Consider the following 23,077-nt stretch of genomic DNA (forward strand, 5'->3'; position numbering starts at 1 on the left):
AAAATCAGCTGGTATACTTCAGTATCGGCTTCCGAAACAGCCTCGGTCTCAACCTTTTCTGTGAGCCTCATTAGCTCACAGTTCCAAAGTATATACAATTCAAAGCTCATATTGAGATCACTGACTCATGTCTTGTGCACTGAGTCTTGGGTTTCACTTGGCCTGTATGGGCGAGTGCTCTTTTACATTCCTGAGCCCAAAAGTGAGGAACTCCCTCCCAGAGACCCGGAGAAACTACACCTCATACTAGCATTTCGCAAATGCCTGAAGACCCTGCTGTTTTAAGCAGGGCCAGACTGGGAACCAAAACCGGCCTTGGCAAAGTGCTTGGCCGCCCCCCTGGGGTGTTGGAGGTGCGGCCGAGGTGTTTGCCAGGCCGGTTTCGGCTGCAAAAACAGCCCTGTAACAAAAACGGATCCCCAGGGGCCCAAAACCGGCTTCCACCACGGCCAGTACAGCCCTGGTTTTAAGCTGAAAATCTAGACATCCTTACCTCTGCTCAGCAGTAGGAAACCTATTTTTGGGTAGCTTCATGCTTTAGAAGATATATGATAACTGACACTGTACTCCACTCTACCTCACCCAACTCTACGGCCCTTCCACTTTCCGACATTCTACTCCTCTCACGACACTGTATGCTACACCATGACACCCCACGTCACTGCTCTCCACATCACTCAACTCTACTGTACGCCACTCCATAACACTTCACCCCACTCTCCTTTACCCCACTAACTTTTAGCCATGCTAAACAACCGCCACTCTGGTGTACAACATTGCTAAAACATATTGGCAAAGTCAATAGCTCTTGCTTGGCCAAGAATTACCCGGGGTGTGCACAAACCAGTTTACAGCCATGGATCATTCATCACAAAAAAATAAAAGAAAAGAAAAGAAAATCACTTCAGCTAAATCCCTTGGCAACCAGCTAAAACATCTTTGTACTTTCAAGCCCTAACTTAATTTCACCTTTGTCTTGAGGTAGTAGGCAGTATCCAGACTTGCATGCAACAACAGAGAACCCATGCTCTCAGGTGCCCTAGTTTGAGTTTGTTTACCCCGAGAATGGGAGGTGGAGTTGACCCACTTGAAGAGCGAGAACATAACATTTCCCCTAAAAGCTAAGTCTATATCCACTGTAAGTTTCCATGTGCTCTACTACAGATACTCTTGCACGGTTTTCTGAGCAGGGTGTGGAGGTCTGCTGAGGACACATGGCATCCACATTATTGAGCGGCATTAATTTTGGATAATGCGTGGTATCACAGTGCTAGTGCTTGATGTTTTGGGTCAGTTTGTCTGTGCTACACTGGTTCAGTTGGCTTGGTCCTGTGTGGATAGAAAGGGAGTTGTCTGCAATTATCTTTCCTGATTAAAGGCTTTCCTAAAAGCAGTCATTAGCTGTGCCTTGACTCTGTGGTTAGCTGTTGATTCTGAGCACTTGCTTAATCTAGGTCCATAGGTAATAGCCATAGGCTCACAAAGGCATTCCGCCATGATTTGCCTGATATATCACTTGCTGGAAGATTAGGAAAGATTTACTAGATCGGGCCCTGGACAGAAACAAAATATGGCAGTGTGTTCTGGGGATGGTTGGACCCCATTTACTCCAGAAAGTCTTGTACAAAAGCATCTTATTATTATTATTTATTTTTTAATAAAGGTCACTACAAAGCTGAAGACAATAAATCATCCATTGCAAATGTACACGATATTGTGTTACGACACTATGTACAATTTAGCACTATCCTGTAACTACTGTCAGCAGCTGGGGGAGCACTGCAGGTACACAGAGGATAGCCGACAGTCTAATCAGTCAGTCCATGGGCAATAATGCTTGGAATATTGCCCAGGCAGGGTCAGAGTCTCATGTGGCAAACTTGTGTTTGTCAGACCCAGTGTCAGAGCACATGGGGATCCGAGGTCTATAAAATATTTGTTATTCACTAGGATATAATTTTTATTGGAACCTAGTTCTAGTCAGTAAGATACCTCTGTGGACTAATGTCTGTGACCTAAAGATAATGGGTTTGAATCCCAGCAGGTCGACTCAGTATTTATTTTTTTAAATTCTTTTTATTAAACCAATTCGACAGTCTTACAACAGATGTTCAGTGGCAGGCGAAATCAAGTACAAACGGCCACATAGTACACATTTCAATACATGTTACAAGCAGATTTCCCAAGCGGTCAGGGGGATACATGAGCCTCATCAACAATCTGCCTGCTCGGTGGGGGACATACATCACCTCTATAGTGATTCCAAGCTCCCCATACCTTATTCCACTTTCCGGGGCAGCCCCTGGCAACAAACACAGACCTCTCCCTCCACATGCACCAATCTAGGTCTTCTCTCCACTTCCCTAGCCCGGGTGACTGCGCCGCGCCCCACAACTGCACGATGTTCCTCTTTGCTATCATGAACGCTAGCGTAGCCCACTGTAGAGTGTGCGTGTTGAGGTCATTGGGCTCCCAGACATTTAGCAGGCACCTACGCGCCTCTGGGTGGATGTCTACCCCCAGCACGGCCCGCATAACCCGGTGCACGTCTCTCCAATACGCTTCTATACGCCGACAACCCCAAAGGATATGAAAGAAAGTCCCAGTGTCTCCACACCCCCTCCTACACATCTCGCTGTCCGCCCGCCCCATGCGAACCAGCCCGGGACCCGTTACATGTCATATGTAGAATATTAAGCTGTACCAGCCTAAGTCTGGCCTGAGTCGCCACCACCCTAGGGGAGGAAACCGCGTCCTGCCAATCCTCATCATCAAGTTCAAGACCTTCACTATTCCACTTGCCCCCAAGGCGCACCAGTGGATCCTCCAAATTATTGATCAATTTCCTATAAATGAGAGAAATAGTTTTCTCAGGAATATGTCCATCTAACACTCTGGCCTTCAGCGGCGAGGCCTCCGGCAGTGATTCACCCCCAGGGACCCGTGCCCGCAACGCATGCCGGACCTGCAAATAACGGAAGTACTCAGCCACCGCCATGTCATACTGCTCCTTAAGGGTAGCAAACGGCAAGACTGCGCCCTGACCCCACACATCCTTAATCTGAGTGATTCCTATAAGATCCCACTTATCAAAGCCCTTGAATTTCCAGAGGCTCCCTAACTTTTCGGAGTTCCATAGAGGCGTTGCTAGCGTCAGTTTACCGTCCCACCCCAAATGCTTATTGACTGCATGCCATACATGGACGGCATGTGCTGTAGGGCCGGTGAGCGGGAACCTACCCTGCCTGGCATACAACGCTCTAGTATACTCTTCCCCCCGGAAGCAGCCACCTGTCCATAGCGTAGCCGGGATCACTCGGGCTGCAGTATATCCCACGGTTAATCGCTGCCAGCTGGGCCGCCCAATAGTATTTCCTAATATCGGGGAAACTAATACCCCATCATACCAACTCAGGGTCAGCTTAGAGAATGCGATCCGGGGTCTGCCATCCCATAGGAGTTTTCTCTGGAGGCTTTCAACCTCTTTAAAGTAGGATCCCGGGACCGGATCCATCGTGTTATGAAGTGCATATAGGAAACGTGGAAGGGCCATCATCTTAAAGAGGACCGCCCTCCCCAGCATAGAGAGAGGAAGGGATTTCCTCGACTCAGTATTTCATCTTTTTGAGGGTGTCCATCAAGGCTCTACCATTGCCAGATTGAGTTGAATAATAATGACGACCTGTTATTAGCACCTGGACACCAGACAAAAGTTGCAGAGCACTGTACAAGTTCAATACATTCTGTGCAATGCAACAGCAGCCAAGCATCCTTTTGTCCTAATCTATGAACCCATCTAGCCAACCAGTCATCAGACCATCAGTCCTTCTACTCACCCTTTATCCTTCCATCTAAGGATATCCATGTTTCCCTATGACATATATCTACACTTACACCTACCTGTGGATTCAATGTCTCATCTTCATACCACCATTATCCAACCCTCACCCAACACACGCACACAAGCGCACAGCATCTGCCAACCCATGCATTCATCTATCAAACCACAACCTATAATTCATTCAGTCAGTCATGCATTACTTTAGCAATGCAACTGCATCCATCCATCTACCCATCGACCACTGTATGTACCCACAGGCATTAAACGACGGATTCATCTTTATAAGCAACCACACAGCCATTAACCAATTCATCCAACCAACATCCATCTGTGATTGCATCCGTGCATACTTATTGGTGGGCTAGGTTTGGGGAGATATATGTGTGCATATTTCATTTCTTTTTGTGCATCCAAAATATTGACTAAAAGCAAATGCTCATGATAATAATACATCTAAAGTGAGCCATAGACCTATTAACTTTGCCAATACCTGCTTTAATGACACTTAATTATCTTAATTGATGGTGATCGATATGCTATTAAGGAGGGTTTGATTACCCACAAGCAAAGGACAGCGGTAGAACAAATTCACCAAAACAATTTTATTTCCAGTGTTTACGCGGATATGCACACAGGCATGATACAATGTTGAATTGCTTAAGTCTTCATGCAGAATTATACTCTTTTCAATGAAAGAAACCAGTTTCATCCAGGATCCACTATCTACATGCCTATGTTACAACAATTATATCAAATCTGGTATCTGAGGAAAAGATACACATGTATTATGTACATTTAAGTTACCTATTTTACACAAAGTTTAAAAATTCAAGTCACATAAAACTCAAAAACTGTATTAAAAGTCTGAATATAAAAAGTGGAAATCCAACTGGAATGCCTAACGAATGGAAGCTCTGTATCCACCAATGTTAAAATATTAAAAATGTAATGAAACTGACTTTTGATGCAATGTGTTAAACGGTTCGCATCAGTTTCTAATTTCACAATATGGCACCCTACCAAATTAAATAAATTTATGATGAGGCACTTGTTAGTGACTAAACCAAAAGAACATTGTATGACCCAACGCCAGATGTAAAAGGTTCTGCAGCAATCTCGTGTTAGGAAATCATGTACAGAACACACACTGGTAGATGTATTGTTCAACGTGTGCATGTTCTTTCATCCAAAATATTTTATTGTGTACGATCTTCTGGCTGTATAATACATTGTGATGACTTTCCACTATGATGGAACCAAACCAAACAAAGGCCACGCACTGACGAGCTCAGGTACAAAACAAACACAACTGTACTGGAAACTGTAACAATAATCAATGGAATTTTTGTTGTGCAAAGGTTGAGCGATTTAAAGATACTGGTAGAATCGTGATCGAACTACTTGGGTGCCAGACAGTTTGTGAGGATGGGCATCAACTGCAGGACTAAAGTTGCTTTTGTTCTTGCTCTGATAACTTTCACCGTTTACTTGGTCCGCTGACTGGGATACTGATGAAAGAGGTGGTTGGTCAGTCAAAGTCAAACTGCTGGAACTTCCTATATCTAAATGTGTGGGCACAGCTGAAGGTAGCTGTGGCTTTGATATATCGTCTACACCAGAGTCTCCAACCTTGAGCTCTCTTTTTTCGCCTGTACTGAGGTCTGATGTGCTTGTGCGTAATCTTTCTCTGGCAAGCCATTCTGAGATTGAGAGATACTGTGACGGACATTTTGGTTTCAGTCTATCCACTGCAGACAATTCTGTTTCTGTGTGCTTAGCCCTCAGGAAGCCTCCCTGCTCTTCTGCCTTCCAAGCATTCAAAACACTGATTTCTGCAAAATCTCTTTGCCCTCCCAGTGTGTGCCGTCTTCTGATATTTTTTTTCTTACGGTTTTCCTGAGAAGTTGATTTTTGACTTCCTACCCCAAACATGTCATCTGCAGATGCTTTCAAGCGCAGTTTCAATCTTTCTGTTATTTTTAGTCTCCAGGCAGGTTCTTGTTTTTCTGGTTCACTACTTACTGTTGGAATGAGACTGCCTGTTGACAATCCTTTTTTAATAACATCTGGCGTAGACACACTGGGAAGGTCCTTCTCACATTTGCTATCCGCTGAACATTCGCTATCAGTCTTTTGCCGTGCAGATTTCCTCCTTGATAATGTATCACATTCAATAAGTTTGTGTGAGCTGAACAGTTTGCGGCTGTCTAGCTTTGGTGTAGAACTTCCTTCTGTGCAACTTGTGCTTCCATCAGAGTTTCTTCGACCCATAGTTGTCATTTCTTGAGTTTTACCTCTAAAGAGTCGGTCAGCAGCAGAACTTGAGGCAAAAATAGAGAAATCGCTTTCACTATCTGTTTCCATATGGCGCCCTTCGCTGATCAATTCACTTCTCTCATCGTCTGCTTCATCGCCTTTGCTTTCCGTTACAGACTGTACTTCCGGGCTCATCATGTTACAATCTATACCGGTCAGATACGTAGTCGATGATGTAGTAGAGTAGTCTGAGGTGATGGAAATTACATCGGCTGTCAAATACTCATTGCCTTTAATTTCAGGGCTGTTTAATTGTTTGGATTTAGGTTTCTGCAAGGATGCCTGGGAAGAAGTACTAAGCAGAGTACCAGAGTCAGACACAGTTTCTTCAACTTGGAGGGATTTCTGCACAATAGTTTTGTTACCTTTGAACACTGTGTTTTGTCTAGCGTTGAGGTTTGGGGATTTTGCATGTCTTGACTGGCAGGGTGGTGAGGACTCTGACTGTGTACTCTCTTGAATAAATATATTTTCTTTCACGGCACAATCATCTTTGTTATTACTTTCTTCTTTCTGCTTTATATTTAGATTATTTTTGGTACCCAAAACACTATTTTCATTTTCCAAGTCTATTCTTTTAGCGACAGGTTTTATGACATCAGTCTCACACTGTTGTGCAACTTCCCTTTTATAGAAGACATTGTCCAACTCATCTTCGGAACTGCTTGGATGTGGTTTCTCTTTTGTTTTTTTCCTCTTTCGACTAGCTGCTGTAAAGATGGAAGATACAAGCAGTTCTCTGCTATACTGATCTTTCCCGGATCCCCAAGAACCCTAAAAAACATAAAATTGAGAAAAAATAGTAGTCAGAAATAGATCTAACATTTTGCCAGCACCACACAAATAAATGCATTACGATTGATAAAAGTATTTGAAACGTAACGTGATCAAAATACATTGGCGCACATTTTTCACACATCTTTATTGTGGTGCTTAAGATAAATATGATTTTTGCAAAGCTCTTCTAGAATATAGTTTGCTTTGTAACAATTTTCTTGATAATTCACAAAAGTACAAAGAGGCAGTCTCATGTGGATAAGCAAGTCTTACACAGACCCTCTCCAAACCACGTGGCCATCTAATTTAGGCCCCTCCCTTCCCAAACATCATCTTCATTTCAAATTCACATTATTATAAATATACTGACTACTTTTCAATTTTCCAGGTAGGACCTTGGATTTCCAGACAGAATTCTGCAATAAAACAAAACAAAAAACTATCTAGCATGCGTCTTTTTAGGTCATTTCTTCACTTGAGGTTTGTCATAGTTGTGTTCACAATAACACTGCTCTGGGAAACTACTTATGGGCAGAAAAAAACCCACATGATGTGCATGGTCCTTAGCCAGACAAAGATTTGGTAATTAGCCATATCTGACTAGCTTTCTAATCCACATTTACAAAGGGTGTAGCCGGAACTATGGACTTTATTTTGCACAACAGGCTGGCTTATAAGGAGATAAATGATTCTTCGCTACCTTTGTTAAGAACAACTAAAGATATATGTGCCATGGGTTCCACACCCGAAACTCAAAAGTGACAGATAAAATGGAGTTGGATATAAAAGTTAAAGTTTCACCTACTGTATTGTTAGCCTACCTACTCCAAAGCGACCCTGTCATGAAAAAGGACTGTGCCAACTAAAAAGGTCAATGGAAATGTATGCGTGGTGGAAAGTCCCCTTGTACTCGACAGGGAATTTGCAGTTGATGGAGGTAATAGTTTCTTCAAGAGTGAGGATATCACAGACTATGATTATTTCTTGAATAAAGTAATTTGTAATACAGTCCTAAAGGTTAACAATTGAGTCACAAGGGATAAGTACTCTGGATACTGGAAAAAAGGATGCTGCTGTTTGTGGCATCAATCTTGATGTCTTTGTCTTAGAGTCAGAGGTAGAGGATTAGTGACCCTCTGAAGAAGCTTTTGACCTTTTTTGCCTTCATAAAGTGTGAGTCAACAAGCTTGCTTAACTTGCTGATCTTCACCTAATGGCACCCTGAAGGGGAAAATGCCAACCTCCTTTCCCTATCCTAAAGGAGTACTTGGGCACACGGTTTTAAAAAAGTCACAACTGAGAGGGGCATGGCCAGAGTATAAAAAACAAGATACACTCCAGGTCATCAGCTAAAATCTTCTTAGTTCCAAAGGAATGGCAGGGTTTTAAGAGATTCTTTCAAGATTCTGATGGCGTCTCAGATATATTATATTTTAAGGGCTCTCAGTTAAGTGTAGCAAATCTTTTGGGGTCCAAACTAAGAGAACCGAAAAGGAAGAAAACTTCAAGTCCTACATCCGAGTGGAAGCAAAAGCTCCAACAGAGTAGAAATACCCAAGCAGTGGTGAAGAAAATGTACATATGTTATCTGATCTTGAACATGGTTGACAATACTAGTCTAAGAAAGATGCATCCTTAAAGTGCACACATGGTAATACCGAATGTCTGGGAGCATACTGCTTGTAGATGCCAAATATGGAAAGAAAAGTTACTCAACATCTAAAAAACATACGGAATAGAACTGTTAATATGAATGCTAACCGGTAGATGCCAACATTGTCTCTCCTTAGTCCATGATTTATTTGTTGCTGGATGTTTGCAGTAATGCACCCTATTGACAATGCTCACGATGGATAACCATTATAAGGAAGTTGCTTTATTTTTCAGCTGTTTATTGGGATGTATCTTACTTTGTGCCTTTGTCAGCTTATTATTTTATGGAACTGTATACCTTGCCAGAAGACAGTAGAATCAGAGTTAAACATAACATTAAAGTAGCTGATTTTTTATGGAAATAAATACCTTGCCAGAGGATAGTAGAATCAGAGTGAAACATATTATTGAAGTTGCTGAAGGTCACTGGTGTAGGAGAACAAAGTAACCTTGATATCTCACTTGTATCTGTATCAAATATCGCTTCCTTGAAATTTCACGTACAAGAGAAAGCAAGTGATTGAAAATGACCAGGAGGATGCATCACCCCAACCAAGAGAAAAGCCTAACTCACAACGGAAACGAGTACTGCTTATTGTTCTGTTACAAAATGATATACAAAAGGAAGAATTGCACGCAATCAATACTGGGGGCAGTTCACAAAGAAGTTTTTAAAAGTCTGAAATCTTGGCTTCGGGCTAGCTGCAGAGAGTTCTAACCGTAACGGGATTCACAAAATTCCCCAGAGTCAATATACACAAAATGTGCAATTACATGTATACTTCTACAATCCTAATTATGGACAGCCTCATTTATACGTGATAATAATGAAATTTTCATGGAGTAAACATGAGGAAAAGATGCAATTAGGCTTCGCACTTTATCTTCATATCATGACCGCGCTCTGGGATAAAATGCAGTGCGAACAACCCAGAAAAAGCAATCATTGTGCATGTCAGTTCATGAAAATGTGCGTATTAGGAAAATATTACCTAGCCTGTAACCATCTTTTTGTAGCTTGCAGTGCTGTAGATTCAGATGCGCTGCATACTCCTGCCATCTAGTTTTGGGCAAGGATGTTTGCAAGTTGTTTTTGTTTGAAGAAATCATCGGTCTCAAGATATCTTTTGACTCCTCACTTAGCCCACAATGCACCAGGACAAGTACTACCTAAGATGTTCTTCCCCCAGCAGGTGAGTAATGTAAGTAGAGTGTAGAACAGCACAACAAGGAATGTGTATTGTGCTTAACTATTTGATATAAAAACATTTGAGATTGTTGCTCACTTCTGGGAGGTGGGAATCAACAGCAGTGCATGCTGCAAACTGGTTACAGGGTAACATATTTTGTCTGTAAAATGTCCTGCTGTAGATCCCATGCTCTGGATAAATTAAAAGCAGTGTACTCTCAAAGTGCTGGCTAGACAGCAAATGACATGTAGATAAATTCTCAATACAGTTTGACTAACTAAAGTCTCTTGACAGGCTGGATGTCCACACACGAATGATTACAGAACGTGGGTGATGTTCACCAAGTAGCATCGTCAACAACATCTTCCATTGGAATGTTTTCTAAGGTCATGGTTGCGCCCTTCTTCTAGCCGAATATGCCCAGGGCAGTCAATGCAGTGTCTGCTTAGCTTTAGTGTCGCATGTCAGAATGCACTTAACTATACGTCTGGCAATATCACCAATAGAATTTGGGTTTTCTAGGTGAGGCTTAGCAAAAGCAAGAAACAGCTGCTGTCTGTAAGCGCCTGTAATTCACTAACTCTCCTTAGTGAAGTAATTTCATCTAAGAATGCTACCTTCCATGACAGAAACTGCCAGTGACAAGAGTGTAGTGGCCTGAACTGGAGGTCCCATAAGTCTTGTCAGCACCACATTTAAGCAGTGCTGGTGGAGCTGTAGGAGGATTCATTTATTTAAATCCCTCCATACAAAACTAAAAAACAAGTATTTTGAATACAGAAATGTGTTCTCTCTTTGCAGCTAAATGCAACCAAAGAGAAGTGTATTCAAACCCAGCTTTTTGCAACTGCTGCAGGTAATAAAATATATCCTGCACTGATGCCATTAGAGTTTACTTGTTTAGTTAATAGGTAAGAGACACATTTTTCTACTTGGCTGTTTAGCATGCCTGCATGGTGAGCCTAATGTAGGATGTGCATTCACTCCTGAGAAATGTTTAAGTAATCAAACTCCAATACCTCAGGTGCCAGATCACTAGGGTAATTTCCCTGAGGTTTGGATGTCTGGCTGAACCAGATTTTCAAGTCAGAAGAACTGCTCTGAGCGGTGACTTGTCGTGCAGATAGACCGGCATTTCTAAAAGCACCGACTAACATAGCCGTCTCTGGTATGTATGGGCAATCAAGACAAGAGTTGTGGATGTCTGTCTCACTTTCCTCACTACGTATAGGCAGTGGAGAGAAAGAAAATATTCCTGACCAGTTCATCCATAGAGCATGCCCAGAGGACTGTGGGTATGGATAAATGGAGGATAAGTTTGAGCACTGTGCATTTTTGGTGGCGATGAACAGATTGACAAGGGCTGTGCCCCATTTCTAAAAGTATTGCTGATGTACTTAGCAAATCATCTCCAACTTGTGTACTTGTTGATGTATGCTGCATAGTTGTTGTCTATGCAATGAGCCTGATGTGGTCACAAATTGCCCAATGCCAGATCTTTTAGGCTTGACAGCTGAGGTGAGTGGGTCCACTCCGCTTTTAAACAGAGCATGGAGGTCATGTTGTCCTCTGAACTAGGACTGTTATCCACCAAATGAGCATATAAAATGCTCAGTGTCGACTGCATCACTGTGAGTTCTAGATACCAGATGTGACAATGCTATGATTCTGGTCTCCAGGTAACCCGAACAGTCATACTGTTGCAATGCGCCTCAACAGAGGAGTCTGAGAAAATTCTACCCTGCTAGTCAGGTTCTAGAAATGGCCTGTCCAGCAAGAAGTTCTGATTGTTCCACCATTTGAGAGCGTGCAGAACTCTGGGGTCATCAACACAAGATCTTTCCATTTAGCCTAGATTGTGACGATTGCAGTGCCAGAGACTCTTGAAGCGGGCACATATGCAATCTTGAGTAGAGTACAATCACTATAAATGAACTCCTCATTCCTAACAGTCTCATTACTTTCCGCAAAGTTATGGGACCTAATTTCTGAAATAGGAGTCGCAGCCTTTGGAATTCCATCACCCTGTCTTGGGTTGGGTAGACTTTGCTTGAGATGGAAATCAACACATCTCCCCCAAAAATAGAGACCTGTTAGGGACTGAGGCAACTTTTTCACATGGACAATGAATCCAAACCTGTGTTTGTACAAGTGTTTTGCTAGACATTAATGTTGGCTGCTGCTCTTTATCAGCCAATCATCCAGATAAAGAAAGACCTGTATGGGGTTGCGGTGCATGTGCACTACTACCAATGCTAGGCAATTGGGGAACACCCTTGAACCGGACTGAACTGGAATTGCTGTCTACTTACCAAGTGCAGGTGTCAGTGATGTGCCCAATGTATGACGATGTGAAAGTAAGTGTCCTTCTAATACTTTCTCTCACTGTAGTTCCTGGCTGTGTGCTGTTGAGGTGGTATATTTTGTGGTGTGTGTGTGTGAAACAAAGAGCAGTATCCCTGCTGAACAAAATACCACTAAGGGCCACTTGTCTGAAATTATTGACTCCAACGGTGGGAGGGGTATAGCCATTGTCCCCTAATAGGTATTTCTAGAGCCAAGTCAACCCCTTACACTACCACTCCACCAGCCCCAGAGTCACAGTGGTGAAGATTTCTAATCCCTTGGTACAAAGACTTAGTTCAATGAACCAATACGAATTAGAAATCCAGTTGGACTGCGACCCAGATACAACCTACTGAGCAATATTGCGTAGGTTGTGTTTCCTGGTAACAACCAGTCCCACAAGATTAGTTCAGTGGAACTACTACCCCTCTTTCATTTAAAAGTCACACACTTCTGTGTCAGCAGAAACAGAATATGCATTTTAAAGTGTATTGAATTTTGAGCACCGTCAGGGTCGTTTCTGAGGCAGCTATGGGGCTGATGTACCTCAGACACCATTGTAAACATTAGAGGCAATGAGTGGTGGTTGTGGCATCGTCATAGAGATGGAAACAAGGTGGGTGGCGAGTCTGTAGAGCCGCTCGTTGAAGCCCCTGGATGGCAGCCGCTCTGTAATTGCACAAGGGGCAGCCTGGACAATGCGGAGTCCCGCCTGCATTCTTATGAACCACCAAGTCCAATAGGTGCAGACTGGTGAGGTCCAGGAGCGCCCGGAGTAGGAGCATGCTCGAAAGAACACGGTCGGAGCTGCTACGCGAGCATAGATGCCTGTGCAAGAACTAGCCCGCATTAACGTCTGCTGCGGGGGGAATCACATCGGGCAGACTGGCTTGGATGGTCAATGTGGATCGGCCTTGGAAGGGCCTAGCGCACACTAGACCAGCATGATAGCGCACTCGAGGCTGCGACTCCCCCCCCCCCCCCCCCCCGCCTGGCGCAAATTGACTGCATGAGGCCAGAGGACCATAGTTCGTGCTCTGGGGTGGACTCTGGTAGTGCTGCAGAATAGAACCCCCCCACTATCTTGATCACAGACCAATTCAGCTCCCCTGAGCAAGAAAGGCCCCATGCACCAGATACAGGGCCTCCACGCAGAACCTTCACCTCCAGTACAGCCCCCAGAGACACAGCTCTGCCTCCTGGCGCAGACTGACTAGAATCGACCTACATACCCTTACTACAGCCGAACTGGTGCGCTCAGCTTCAGGCTATAGCTACGAACCATTCCAGAAAAGACACTAACATAAAAGAAATGCTGAGTAAACCCCCTACCACCCAAAAAAATAAATCAGAGAATCAACCTAGCACCCCAACCACTCAGGAAATAGTCACTGAATCGGATTGCACTGTCATCTAAGGTACCAGTGACCCGTACGTTCCTGGAACAGTACTTTGGGGCTTTGAGAGATATTACAGCCCCCAGGCGTGATGTTGCCGCTGACGTTAAAGGGCTTAAGAAAGTCTATGGGGAGATGGAACAAAGGCTGGACAAACTGGAGTGGTCTGGTGGCCGACGTTAGGAAGAACTTAATGAGCACAGACATGACCTGCTGGAGCTGCGAAACAGAAATGAAGATCTATACTACCGTCTGGAGTACCTTGAAAATAGATCACACCACTCCAACATCCGCATCAGGGGTGCACGGTTGAAGGCGCATTTGGGAAGATTGGTGGAATATGTGGTGCGACTTGTCAGACAAGTGGTGCCAGAGCTGGTGGACAAAGACATTCCGCTGGAACACAGGGCCAGGGCGGGCAGACTGGCAAAGACCCTGGACACTCCTTAAGACCTCCTCAAATGCCTACACTCCTTTAAGCAGAAAAGAATAATCACTGCAGCAGTCTGGGACCTGCCTACCATCAACTTTGAGGGCGCGAAAGTTAGTATCTTCCAATATCTCTTCCCACTTAGCCTTCAGCAGAGCACTACACTGGGCCACAGCTTTCTTGCGAGAGAAAGGAATTTGATATGGATGGTGACACCCTTTTCGACTTCTTTTTATCTGGAACACGGAGACTCACGCAATTTGCAACCTCGAAGACGCGCACTCTGTCCTAGGCCTTAAAGTTACCTCGGAGGAAGAGTCTCGTCACCCTAAGGCCCCGTCCTCCTTCCGCTCCACCGGTAAGTTGAAACGACAATCGCATGCTTCAAAGTCCTCTGCAGCAAAGCCCTCAGCACCTGAAAGCCATAAGGAGCGAGCAGCTCTTCTGCAACAACTACAAAGGGGAGTGCATTGGAGACTGAAAATGACTGAGCTCCTGCCCAATGAATCTGTAGCTACCAGCCGGCGCTCACTTGCAGACATAGACTAGACCTCTGACCCGCGAGTAGCCCTGACAATACTATTGCAGCTGGACTCTCGTATGATTCCCATGCAACGGGGCCCCATCGCTCCTCCACAATTTGCTGCAGAGATGCCATAATGCCTGGAACACAGACCCTCATCATTAGGAAATGTTGGATCTCAGGAGTGAGAACACTGTCCTGGTTTTTTAATTTTTCATTGTTTTACCATTCCCACACATGACTGTATTGTCTTAATCCTCCTGCAGTTAATGCAGTCCTCCAGGCATATGTGCTGAATGCACCTGGACTTACTTACTCTTGCGGGTAGTCTGGGCATATCGGATCACCCCATACCACGATCAAAGTCCTAAGCCTTAATGTCCGAGGCCTCAACACCGCAGTGAAGCAACTAGAACTCCGCTCTATACTTAAAGAAAACAAATGCAATACATGTCTTATCCAAGAGACCCATCTCCTCCAGAATGATTGGCATTGTCTGCATTCCTGCTGGTTCGATCGCCTGGTTTTCTCTTCCGGTCTCCGAAAGGAGCTGGGGTGGCACTCATCCTGGCCACACACTTCTCGGGTCGTTATACAAATGCATGCTGAGATAACTACTAGAATGCTTGCACTTAGACGTGCTGTGCATACATAAACATTTACAATAACCATGGTGTATGCCCCCAATGACCAGCAAAATGCCATGGGTGGAGTACAGACATTCCCGGATACTGACATCTTGATAGGCGGAGATTTTAATTTGGTTCTAGATACCCTTCTGGACAGATCAGCTCAAAGAATAGGTCAAACTGAGTCCTTTACTGCGGTGGGTCTCGAATGGAGAAGGAATATGAGACGTGCGGATGTGTGCCTAACGAAACACCTCACTGACAAGGCATACACATTTTACTCTGCGGCTCATCAAACATATGACCGCATAGACCTTTTCTTGACATCCCCACGTCTGTCTGCAGCCATTGTAGGAGTGCGATTGGGAACAACCGCCCTGTCAAACCACTCTCCCATTTTCAGAACCTTACGCACCCCATGTAACCCAACACGGTCCGGCACCGGGCGTCTAAATTCCTGCCTTCTCCAGACCGCCTCAGTCACCCCTGAATTAGCCATTGCAATGCACACATTCCTCGACCTCCATGAGGACCCAGATACTCCCCCTGCCTTGCTATGGGTTTCCTTTAAGGCGGTAATAAGGGGCACCTTCATTGCCATAATCGCGTGACACCATAGAGAAATGACAGCAAAGAGAGTTGCTCTGGAAGGCTGCGTGAGGGACCTTGAGGAGCAGCATAAAAGTTTGAGCGACCACCAAGTATGGTGTCAACTCGCATGAGCTCGCAAGTAACTTAAAGCTTAAGTAATGGATAAAGCTGAATATGCCTTTTTGAGCATTAAACAAAAGTTCTTTACCAGTAATAACAAGGCAGGACGTTTGTTAGCCCATAGGTTGCGTGCTCAAGATCTTAGGCAAAGGATAAATGAGATTGAGATGCAGCAGGGACACACTGTCTGCCAGGACTTACAGATCGCACAACAATTTGAGCACTTCTATGCCACATTGTGCACGCCAGAGACACTTGATGTGGAGCAAGCCGACTGATATATTGCCCTAATCCCAGTAGAATGTATCCCCGACACGGAAGCTGCACATATGGATAGCGATATCCAACCGGCTGAGGTTCTGGCGGCAATAGAGCTGGGAGAGGCGCCTGGTCAGGATGGCTATCCTGCCGATTACTATAAGACCTTTGCTCCTACTGGCCCGCTTATACATCTCTTTCAGCGCTTCAGGGACCCTCACAGACACCATGAGAGACACAATTATTACAGTGATTTCCAAGCTGGGGAAATATTTAGTACACTGTGCCTCTTACTGCTCCATATCTTTGCTGAGCGTGGATGCCAAAATATTTACCAGCACATTAGCAGCCTACCTGGCCCCATACATGCTGGGCTTGGTCGACCCCGACCAGGCAGGGTTTATCCCTGAAAGGGCTGCAGCAATAATACCAAATGCCTCTGCCACCTCATGGACAAATCCCATCGATCTTGCATACCAGCAATACTGCTATTGGTTGACGCTGAAAAAGCGTTTGACCGCGTACATTGGCCACACTTGAGGGAGGTGCTGGCCAAGTTTGGCCTTGGACCATGCTTTCAGAAATTAGTGTGGTGTAGTTATGCCGCTCCACAGCGCAAGTCAGGGTAAATAGAGTGTTGTTGCGCCCTTTTGATATCACACAAGGCACTCTTGGCGGAGAGAATACGGGTCAATCTACAAATAGCGGGCATCCCTAAGGGAGGTAGAGAACACAAACTAGCCATATACGCAGATGACGTCATGATATCACTTATGCACCCTCTTACGTCACTTGGTCTCAGAACTAGAGGCATTTGGTAGGGTCTCAGGCTTTGAAGTTAACACTTCCGGACAGTGTACAACTTAGCTGCCTCTTCGCCTTCCTCTGGGCTACACAGGGGGTCCACAACCTGGGCCTGCAAATCCACTCCACCTTGGAGAAAACAGCAGAGCATAACTATGTTTTGCTCCTCCCCACAGCTAGCGCGGACTTTCAATCATGGACGGGAGGTTCCCTCACCTGGATGGGAAGATTGGCAGTGGTAAAAATGACTCTTCTGCCAAAAATACTAAATGTGATGCAGACATTGCTGTTCCAACCCCCACCGCATGTCCTAGGGAAGATGCAGTAGTTATATGAACATTACATCTGGGACAGCAAAAAGGCCCGGATGGCCAAAAACCACACTTACTGGCCACAGAGGGAGGGTGATATCGGAAAACCCCACTTGACAAACTACTACCAGGCAGCGCAACTTAGGTACATGGTTTAATGGTCAAGGCCTACGTCTGAGAAGCACCGGAACTTCATAGATCAAGTGCTAGCAGGGATACCCATCCGGAAAATACCCTGGCTCCCTAAACCACACAGACCAACAGGGGTATAGGTCTACCTGGTGCTCTGGACTTAGTACAAGTATCAAAGAAACTGTCCTCTTGCGTCTCACCCCAAACGCCAATACTTTAGTGTCACCGGTGCAGGCCTAGTGGGTGGCCTCTTACACTCCATAGGAATATGCTATCCTTTGAAATTGCCTTTTCTAAGGCAATCATTCCCTTTTTAAGGGGCCAGGTAACAGGATCCTGTGGTGGACGAGGCCTGGCTATGGTCTTCTTAGAAGTTATATGTATAAAGAGTTTCCTCTGTTGCCCACCAAGGAGCACATGAGATGGAAGAGATTTACTTGATACTGATCCCAGCATTGAGGCTGCTTTTGGCACGGAGGGTGTCAAGTCAATGCTTCAGGGCTTGCTTATGGCTTTCTTGGGTCTTGGCTTGGAGACTTTTGCTCTAGGTTTCTCCAGAGCTCTATTTTAACGAATGCTCTTAATAAATGCTGTGCAGGGAGGTTGCTTCCCAGTGGAAACACAGCAAACACAAATTTCAGTCTCATTTTTGCCCAACCACAGGAATTTTGCATTACAATTAGTACAGAACTGGAAGGGGGTGTTACCCCCACCATTCTCCAAATAATTTTTATATGACTTGGTCTAACAGCAAATTCCCTGACCAAGACCTGCGGGCTAGTCTGTTCCACAGCCAAGGTAGACATGAAGACACTGAAGAAGAGTGCTCCGATGCCCTTCTTTGAAAAATCATGTGTCTGGCATCAAACTATTTCTGGTGAACGTCCAAACAGATGGTGAAACACACAATTTGAGGTGGCGTCTTTGTCCTGGTGTACTGTGATTAAGGGAAGGCTCACAAGGTATCTTGAGACCAAAGATATCTTGAAACGAAAACAACTTTCAAAAATTGCAGAGCATGTGATCTACAGAAACAAATGGTACAAAAATGTTTTTAAATCCACTGTATTTACACACATTTTGTTCCTATACCCGAATTACAATTCCAGAAAGCTGTACATGGATGGCAAGGTGAGTCTTTGGAATTTCACCTCCGCGAGGTGGCAGACTCATGTTCATGTGCCTCACTTCAGCAAGCCACTACCAAGAATTGAACCCTTGACCAGCAGAACATCATCTGCTACATATAATGCAATTCCACATCTGCAGCTATCCCACTACTACTAGTGAGAAACAAAAAATTAAACATATAGGGATCTCCTAAAGGATATGCTCCTTCCTACACGGTCTTTCTTCAAAGTCCTTAGCCTGGTGGAAACCTGAGCTTGTCTCATGAGCTGTAACCACCATGCACTAGAGTGTTTCAGGAATAATGCTATGGAATTCAGCGGGCCTTTCAAGGAAAAGATAAAGCACCTTTGTAAACACGCTTACCTTTCTAGTGTATGTCCCTTTCTAACGTGCCATACGAATTTTATTGCTTTTGCACTTCAGTAGAAAAATATTGTTACTGAAGTGCATAAACAGTTAAATGCCTCTTTGTGAAAAGGCAGTTCGGGCTTGACTGTTCCCATTGGAGCAGGGTCAAGGTTGATTTGCAGCAGGTGGGTCCCATGCTACCTGTGCCATTGGAATCAAGTTATAGCTGGTTGATGAGCACATAAGGGCAAAACCAGTTCTGGGCTGGTTGTGTTCCAGTTCAGGGAGGACCTGGCCTGGCAGTTCAGGCTAGAGTATTCCCACTGGAGCGGGGGGGTCAAGGCTGATTTGCATGTGGCTGGGTCCAAGCCGAGGCGGCATGGTGGGCAAAGAGCAATCACCAGTGGCTGAGATTAATTCAAGCATTCCAACCATCACTTTGCATTTCGAGGCCACTTTGTGAAAAGGTGCAACAAAGTCGATTCAAGAAATGCAAGCCAGGCTTTTTGAGTGGCCAAGAGGTCATGGTTAGATGCATTTATACGAACACAGAAACAATTTACAAATGCAATTCTGAAGAACTACCACTTCAATCAGAAATGCAGAGTTGTGAAACAATATTCCTATGTCACTATTTCTCAGAACGAAAAGCAAAAATAACCACAACATTTCTACTAAAGGTAACTCAAATGGATTATTTCCACTGAATTGTAAAATAGATCCGACTGCTGAGCTTTCACTTGCTGCTATCTGTGGCAAACCTAGACCTGCAAATTCTGCTTGTTGACTCAGTCTCTTATAGATTTGAGTATATCAAAATGAGCACAGTTGTGGTAAGCAAACATAACATTTCTGTAAAGGGCAAAGAAGCTGATGCTGCAGCAGAATGTGTTCTATAAAAACGTATTAAGAAAGGAATGAAAATTGGATTACAAGTGTAGGCTCCTGAAGGAGTGCGAAGGGCAGGGCAACTCCTTGCACTGGCAGGGGACAGATATGATATGTACTTGCTGTTCCAGCCCTCATCCTCAGACAGCCTGGTTGTGGGTTTCCTGGGCCTCTACCATCCGGTGCCTTGCTCCATCTAGCCACCATAGCAACAGACAACCCCAAACATACCAATGGTCCACAGCCACCAAGGCAGTCTGGGCACACCCTTCCTTGCAGTCTATAGGCTAGGTAAACTTCATTTGTAAATGTATTGGAAGGAAGGAGGTTTGGCAGCCAGAGGTGTGTGGATTTAAAGGGGATCGAGGGGGATAAAAGAGTACACTCCATGATTCATTAAGAATGGATGCTGTGGGACCTTGCACAATACTGAGCAGATGCAAAAAGTGGGAAGCTTCTGAAACATGTAAGAATACCAAACAACTTATTAACATCCTCGACTTTCTCAACTCTTTCGTAAAGCTGAAAATCTTTGACACCAAACTGCAAGTTTGACATTGTTTTGAGCAACCATTTTTCAATGACAGTATATATTCTAAATAAATTTACCTTAGATTTGGCCGAGTCACTAGTAGCAGAGTCTGTAAAAAACACAAAACTTAGTAAAACTCCATTTCATAACACAAAAATTAAGCAATACTACACATAATGCTACATTTATGGAAAATACAAGCACAGACCAAAAGGTGAAAGCAAAAGAAAAAACAAAGTGGAAAGTCCGAGCTCACAAAGCCGCACCACAGAAAGCCACCGCCATGAAAGGATGCTGTGAATTGTAGGCAGAACCAGCTCAATGGCATGACAGAAATGGCAAAGGAGCCCTGTTCTTGTAAATAAAAACAAAAACACTTAAAATACTTTTTAGGGCTAAATATTTCACACAAAACAGACCCAAGACCTGCTATTACACTGTTGCACTTCACTATCTTAATCATTTTCAGGTACAGTTCTTGCCCTATAGCTGACCTGATTTCAAACACACCGTTTAGGGTATGCAGCATACTGTAGCCAAGCAGAAATTTACAAAAATCAAAGCAACAACTACTTCAGAAAAAACTAAATCTGAACTGCTGTTCCGAGTTTCATCTATCTCAACATTTAATGTATTTGAGTTTAAACTCCATTATTCGTATTGTATACACTATATGTGTTTAGCAATCTGTATTACAATTACAACTAGCTGTGTTCCAAACTACGTAAGGGATATTATGAAATGAAAAATGAACACTATGGCTTTATTTTCAGGTAAACTGAGGTTTTACATATACAAAGTGGACTGCAAAGGGCTACGAAGTAATGATCAAATAGTGATTTGGCTTGCTTTTGGCTATTTTTAGTTTTATTGTTCACGAACAGAAGAGCAGAGCCCCATGCCACACCACTTTGACACATGGCTAATGCTTTATGACTAGAAAAACCGGTAGACCATACCATGCTATTACTCCTCGGTGTCTGCTTCAGAAATAACAAGAAACAGCAGAAAGACTTTAAGAAAGTAGCATTGATCTGTTCAAAATACTCGTAACAGAAAATTTACAGGACAGATCATTTACAAAAAACGGGGGTTTCTGCAGACAAGGCAGCTACAATGAGGGCAACAGTCCTCTTTCTTCCTACAGTTCCAGCTGTCCATCATCGACATCACAGAATCCATTAGTGACATCACCGTATGATAGACTCCTCCCATTTCTCCTGTTTCAACATCAGCATAGCATGTTTCAGTGAGTGCTGAAAACACTTTACAAGTAAAGCAAGAACTAGAGACAAAAGAGCAACAGTTTTGGGCACATCATGCTGGGTTAGTGAAACAGTAGGTATGAAAAACAGTGCCACCAAACCCCACAATGCTACTATTTAAACTGAGTGGGGAACCGATACCCTGTTAAAAAAAGTGTTTAACATAACACACAAATCTAATATTTTGCATTTTAAATTCAAATTTTTAAAATGCTTTGTAATTAATATGCATGCAGTACACAGCACGTTTTGCCGACAGAGCATTTGTGATTTCTATGTTTAATTATCTGAAAATAAAGAAAAACTGTGATGCAAAGAACATGCTTTGCACAAGTGATGCAAGGCTTAACTAAACATGTGACAGCCTTCAAGAGTAGCAGACAAATAATTTTCCACGTTCAAGAATGAAAAAACATTTTTATAAGCAAGAGATTGGTATGAAGGAAAGAGATTGTAGTTCAAAGACTGTGTATACTGAACATGTTAATCTAGCCATCTGATTAACTGTCCAGGTAAGAATTACCTGATACGTCTCCAGGGGATACTCCAGTTCTTCCAATGTTGGTGAGTAAATGATCTATGTTTGGCACTGGCTGTGATTCTAAAGTGCTTTCCTCCTGTACAGTGGTCTACAGTTAATAAACAAAGATCTCATCATATTTACCCAATCAAAGCACTATACATTGCAAAACATCACAAAACTATAGTCACCAGAAAAATTGCAAATCAGGGATTGGAAGGAATGATAACTCAGTTACATGATCCTCTTCAGCCCCCGACCTAGCAATCCTCTCCCCGAAAACTCTAGGAAATGTATAAAGCAAAATGTGTTTAATCAGTTGGTTAATACAAACTAAATTTCATCACTACTTCTAGAAAGGAGTTTGGTTATTTATGACATGTGATTCAACATTTAAATGTAGAGCAGATCATCTTGCTACACTGTATGTTCCAGACAAGTTTAAAGTAATAGTTTAATTTTATGGCAGGCAGAAACATGTCTCAACCTCATCTCCTAATTCACCATCTCCATTAATTTGTATTTGGGCCAAATGATGCATTTAAACCCCCTTATTGGAGATGTTGGCATGGAACTGACCAGTCCAAAGGTACCATCTCTGCTACTGGCAGAACTTTATAAGCACCAGGTGATTGGTGCAACTTTCAAATCCTTCAAAGGGTGTGTCTTTGATCTTCACCAGCAACATAGTTAACTAAAGGGGGAGTTAATCAAAATGGTTGGAGACATTAACACCACCCTGTGATGTCATTGATAACATGTACATCACAATTGAATCTCCTGATCCAACACGAGGAATATAGCTTGCACATGCACGCTAATCTCAGTCTGATGACAGTCAATAGAGGCCTCCCCAAAACAAGAATAATTTAGGAAGAGCTAAGAGTTTCCTAACCGTCTCCCTGGGTGACTTTCGAAATGAGGGGAGTAGTACACAAGAATGTCTTGGAAGCACATACACAAACGAACACATACATACTATGTTCACATTACATTCTCTTTCCTCTGCCCACCACAAAATCCCCCAAGGAGATCAGGGACCATTTCACTTCTATTATTGAGAAACCCGTAGAGC

At 43.7% G+C, this 23,077-nt stretch overlaps 1 protein-coding gene across 5 annotated transcripts in view; it reads right to left on the bottom strand.

Annotated features, from left to right (window-relative positions):
* Window positions 1–4,428: 4,428 nt before the first annotated feature.
* Window positions 4,429–23,077, bottom strand: part of ARHGAP21 (Rho GTPase activating protein 21) — a 442,217-nt gene continuing 423,568 nt past the window's right edge. For all 5 annotated transcript variants that reach the window (XM_085631689.1, XM_085631687.1, XM_085631691.1 and 2 more), the window contains 3 exons: window positions 22,006–22,111; window positions 20,295–20,326; window positions 4,429–6,931 (listed from right to left, as the gene is read on the bottom strand). In XM_085631689.1, coding sequence (XP_085487815.1) covers window positions 5,210–6,931; window positions 20,295–20,326; window positions 22,006–22,111 — 1,860 coding nt within the window. In that variant the 3' untranslated portion in view covers window positions 4,429–5,209. The remainder of the gene's footprint in view (window positions 6,932–20,294; window positions 20,327–22,005; window positions 22,112–23,077) is intronic.

The sequence above is a fragment of the Triturus cristatus genome, chromosome 10, assembly GCF_964204655.1.
Source record: "Triturus cristatus chromosome 10, aTriCri1.1, whole genome shotgun sequence".
Taxonomy (NCBI): Eukaryota; Metazoa; Chordata; class Amphibia; order Caudata; family Salamandridae; genus Triturus; species Triturus cristatus.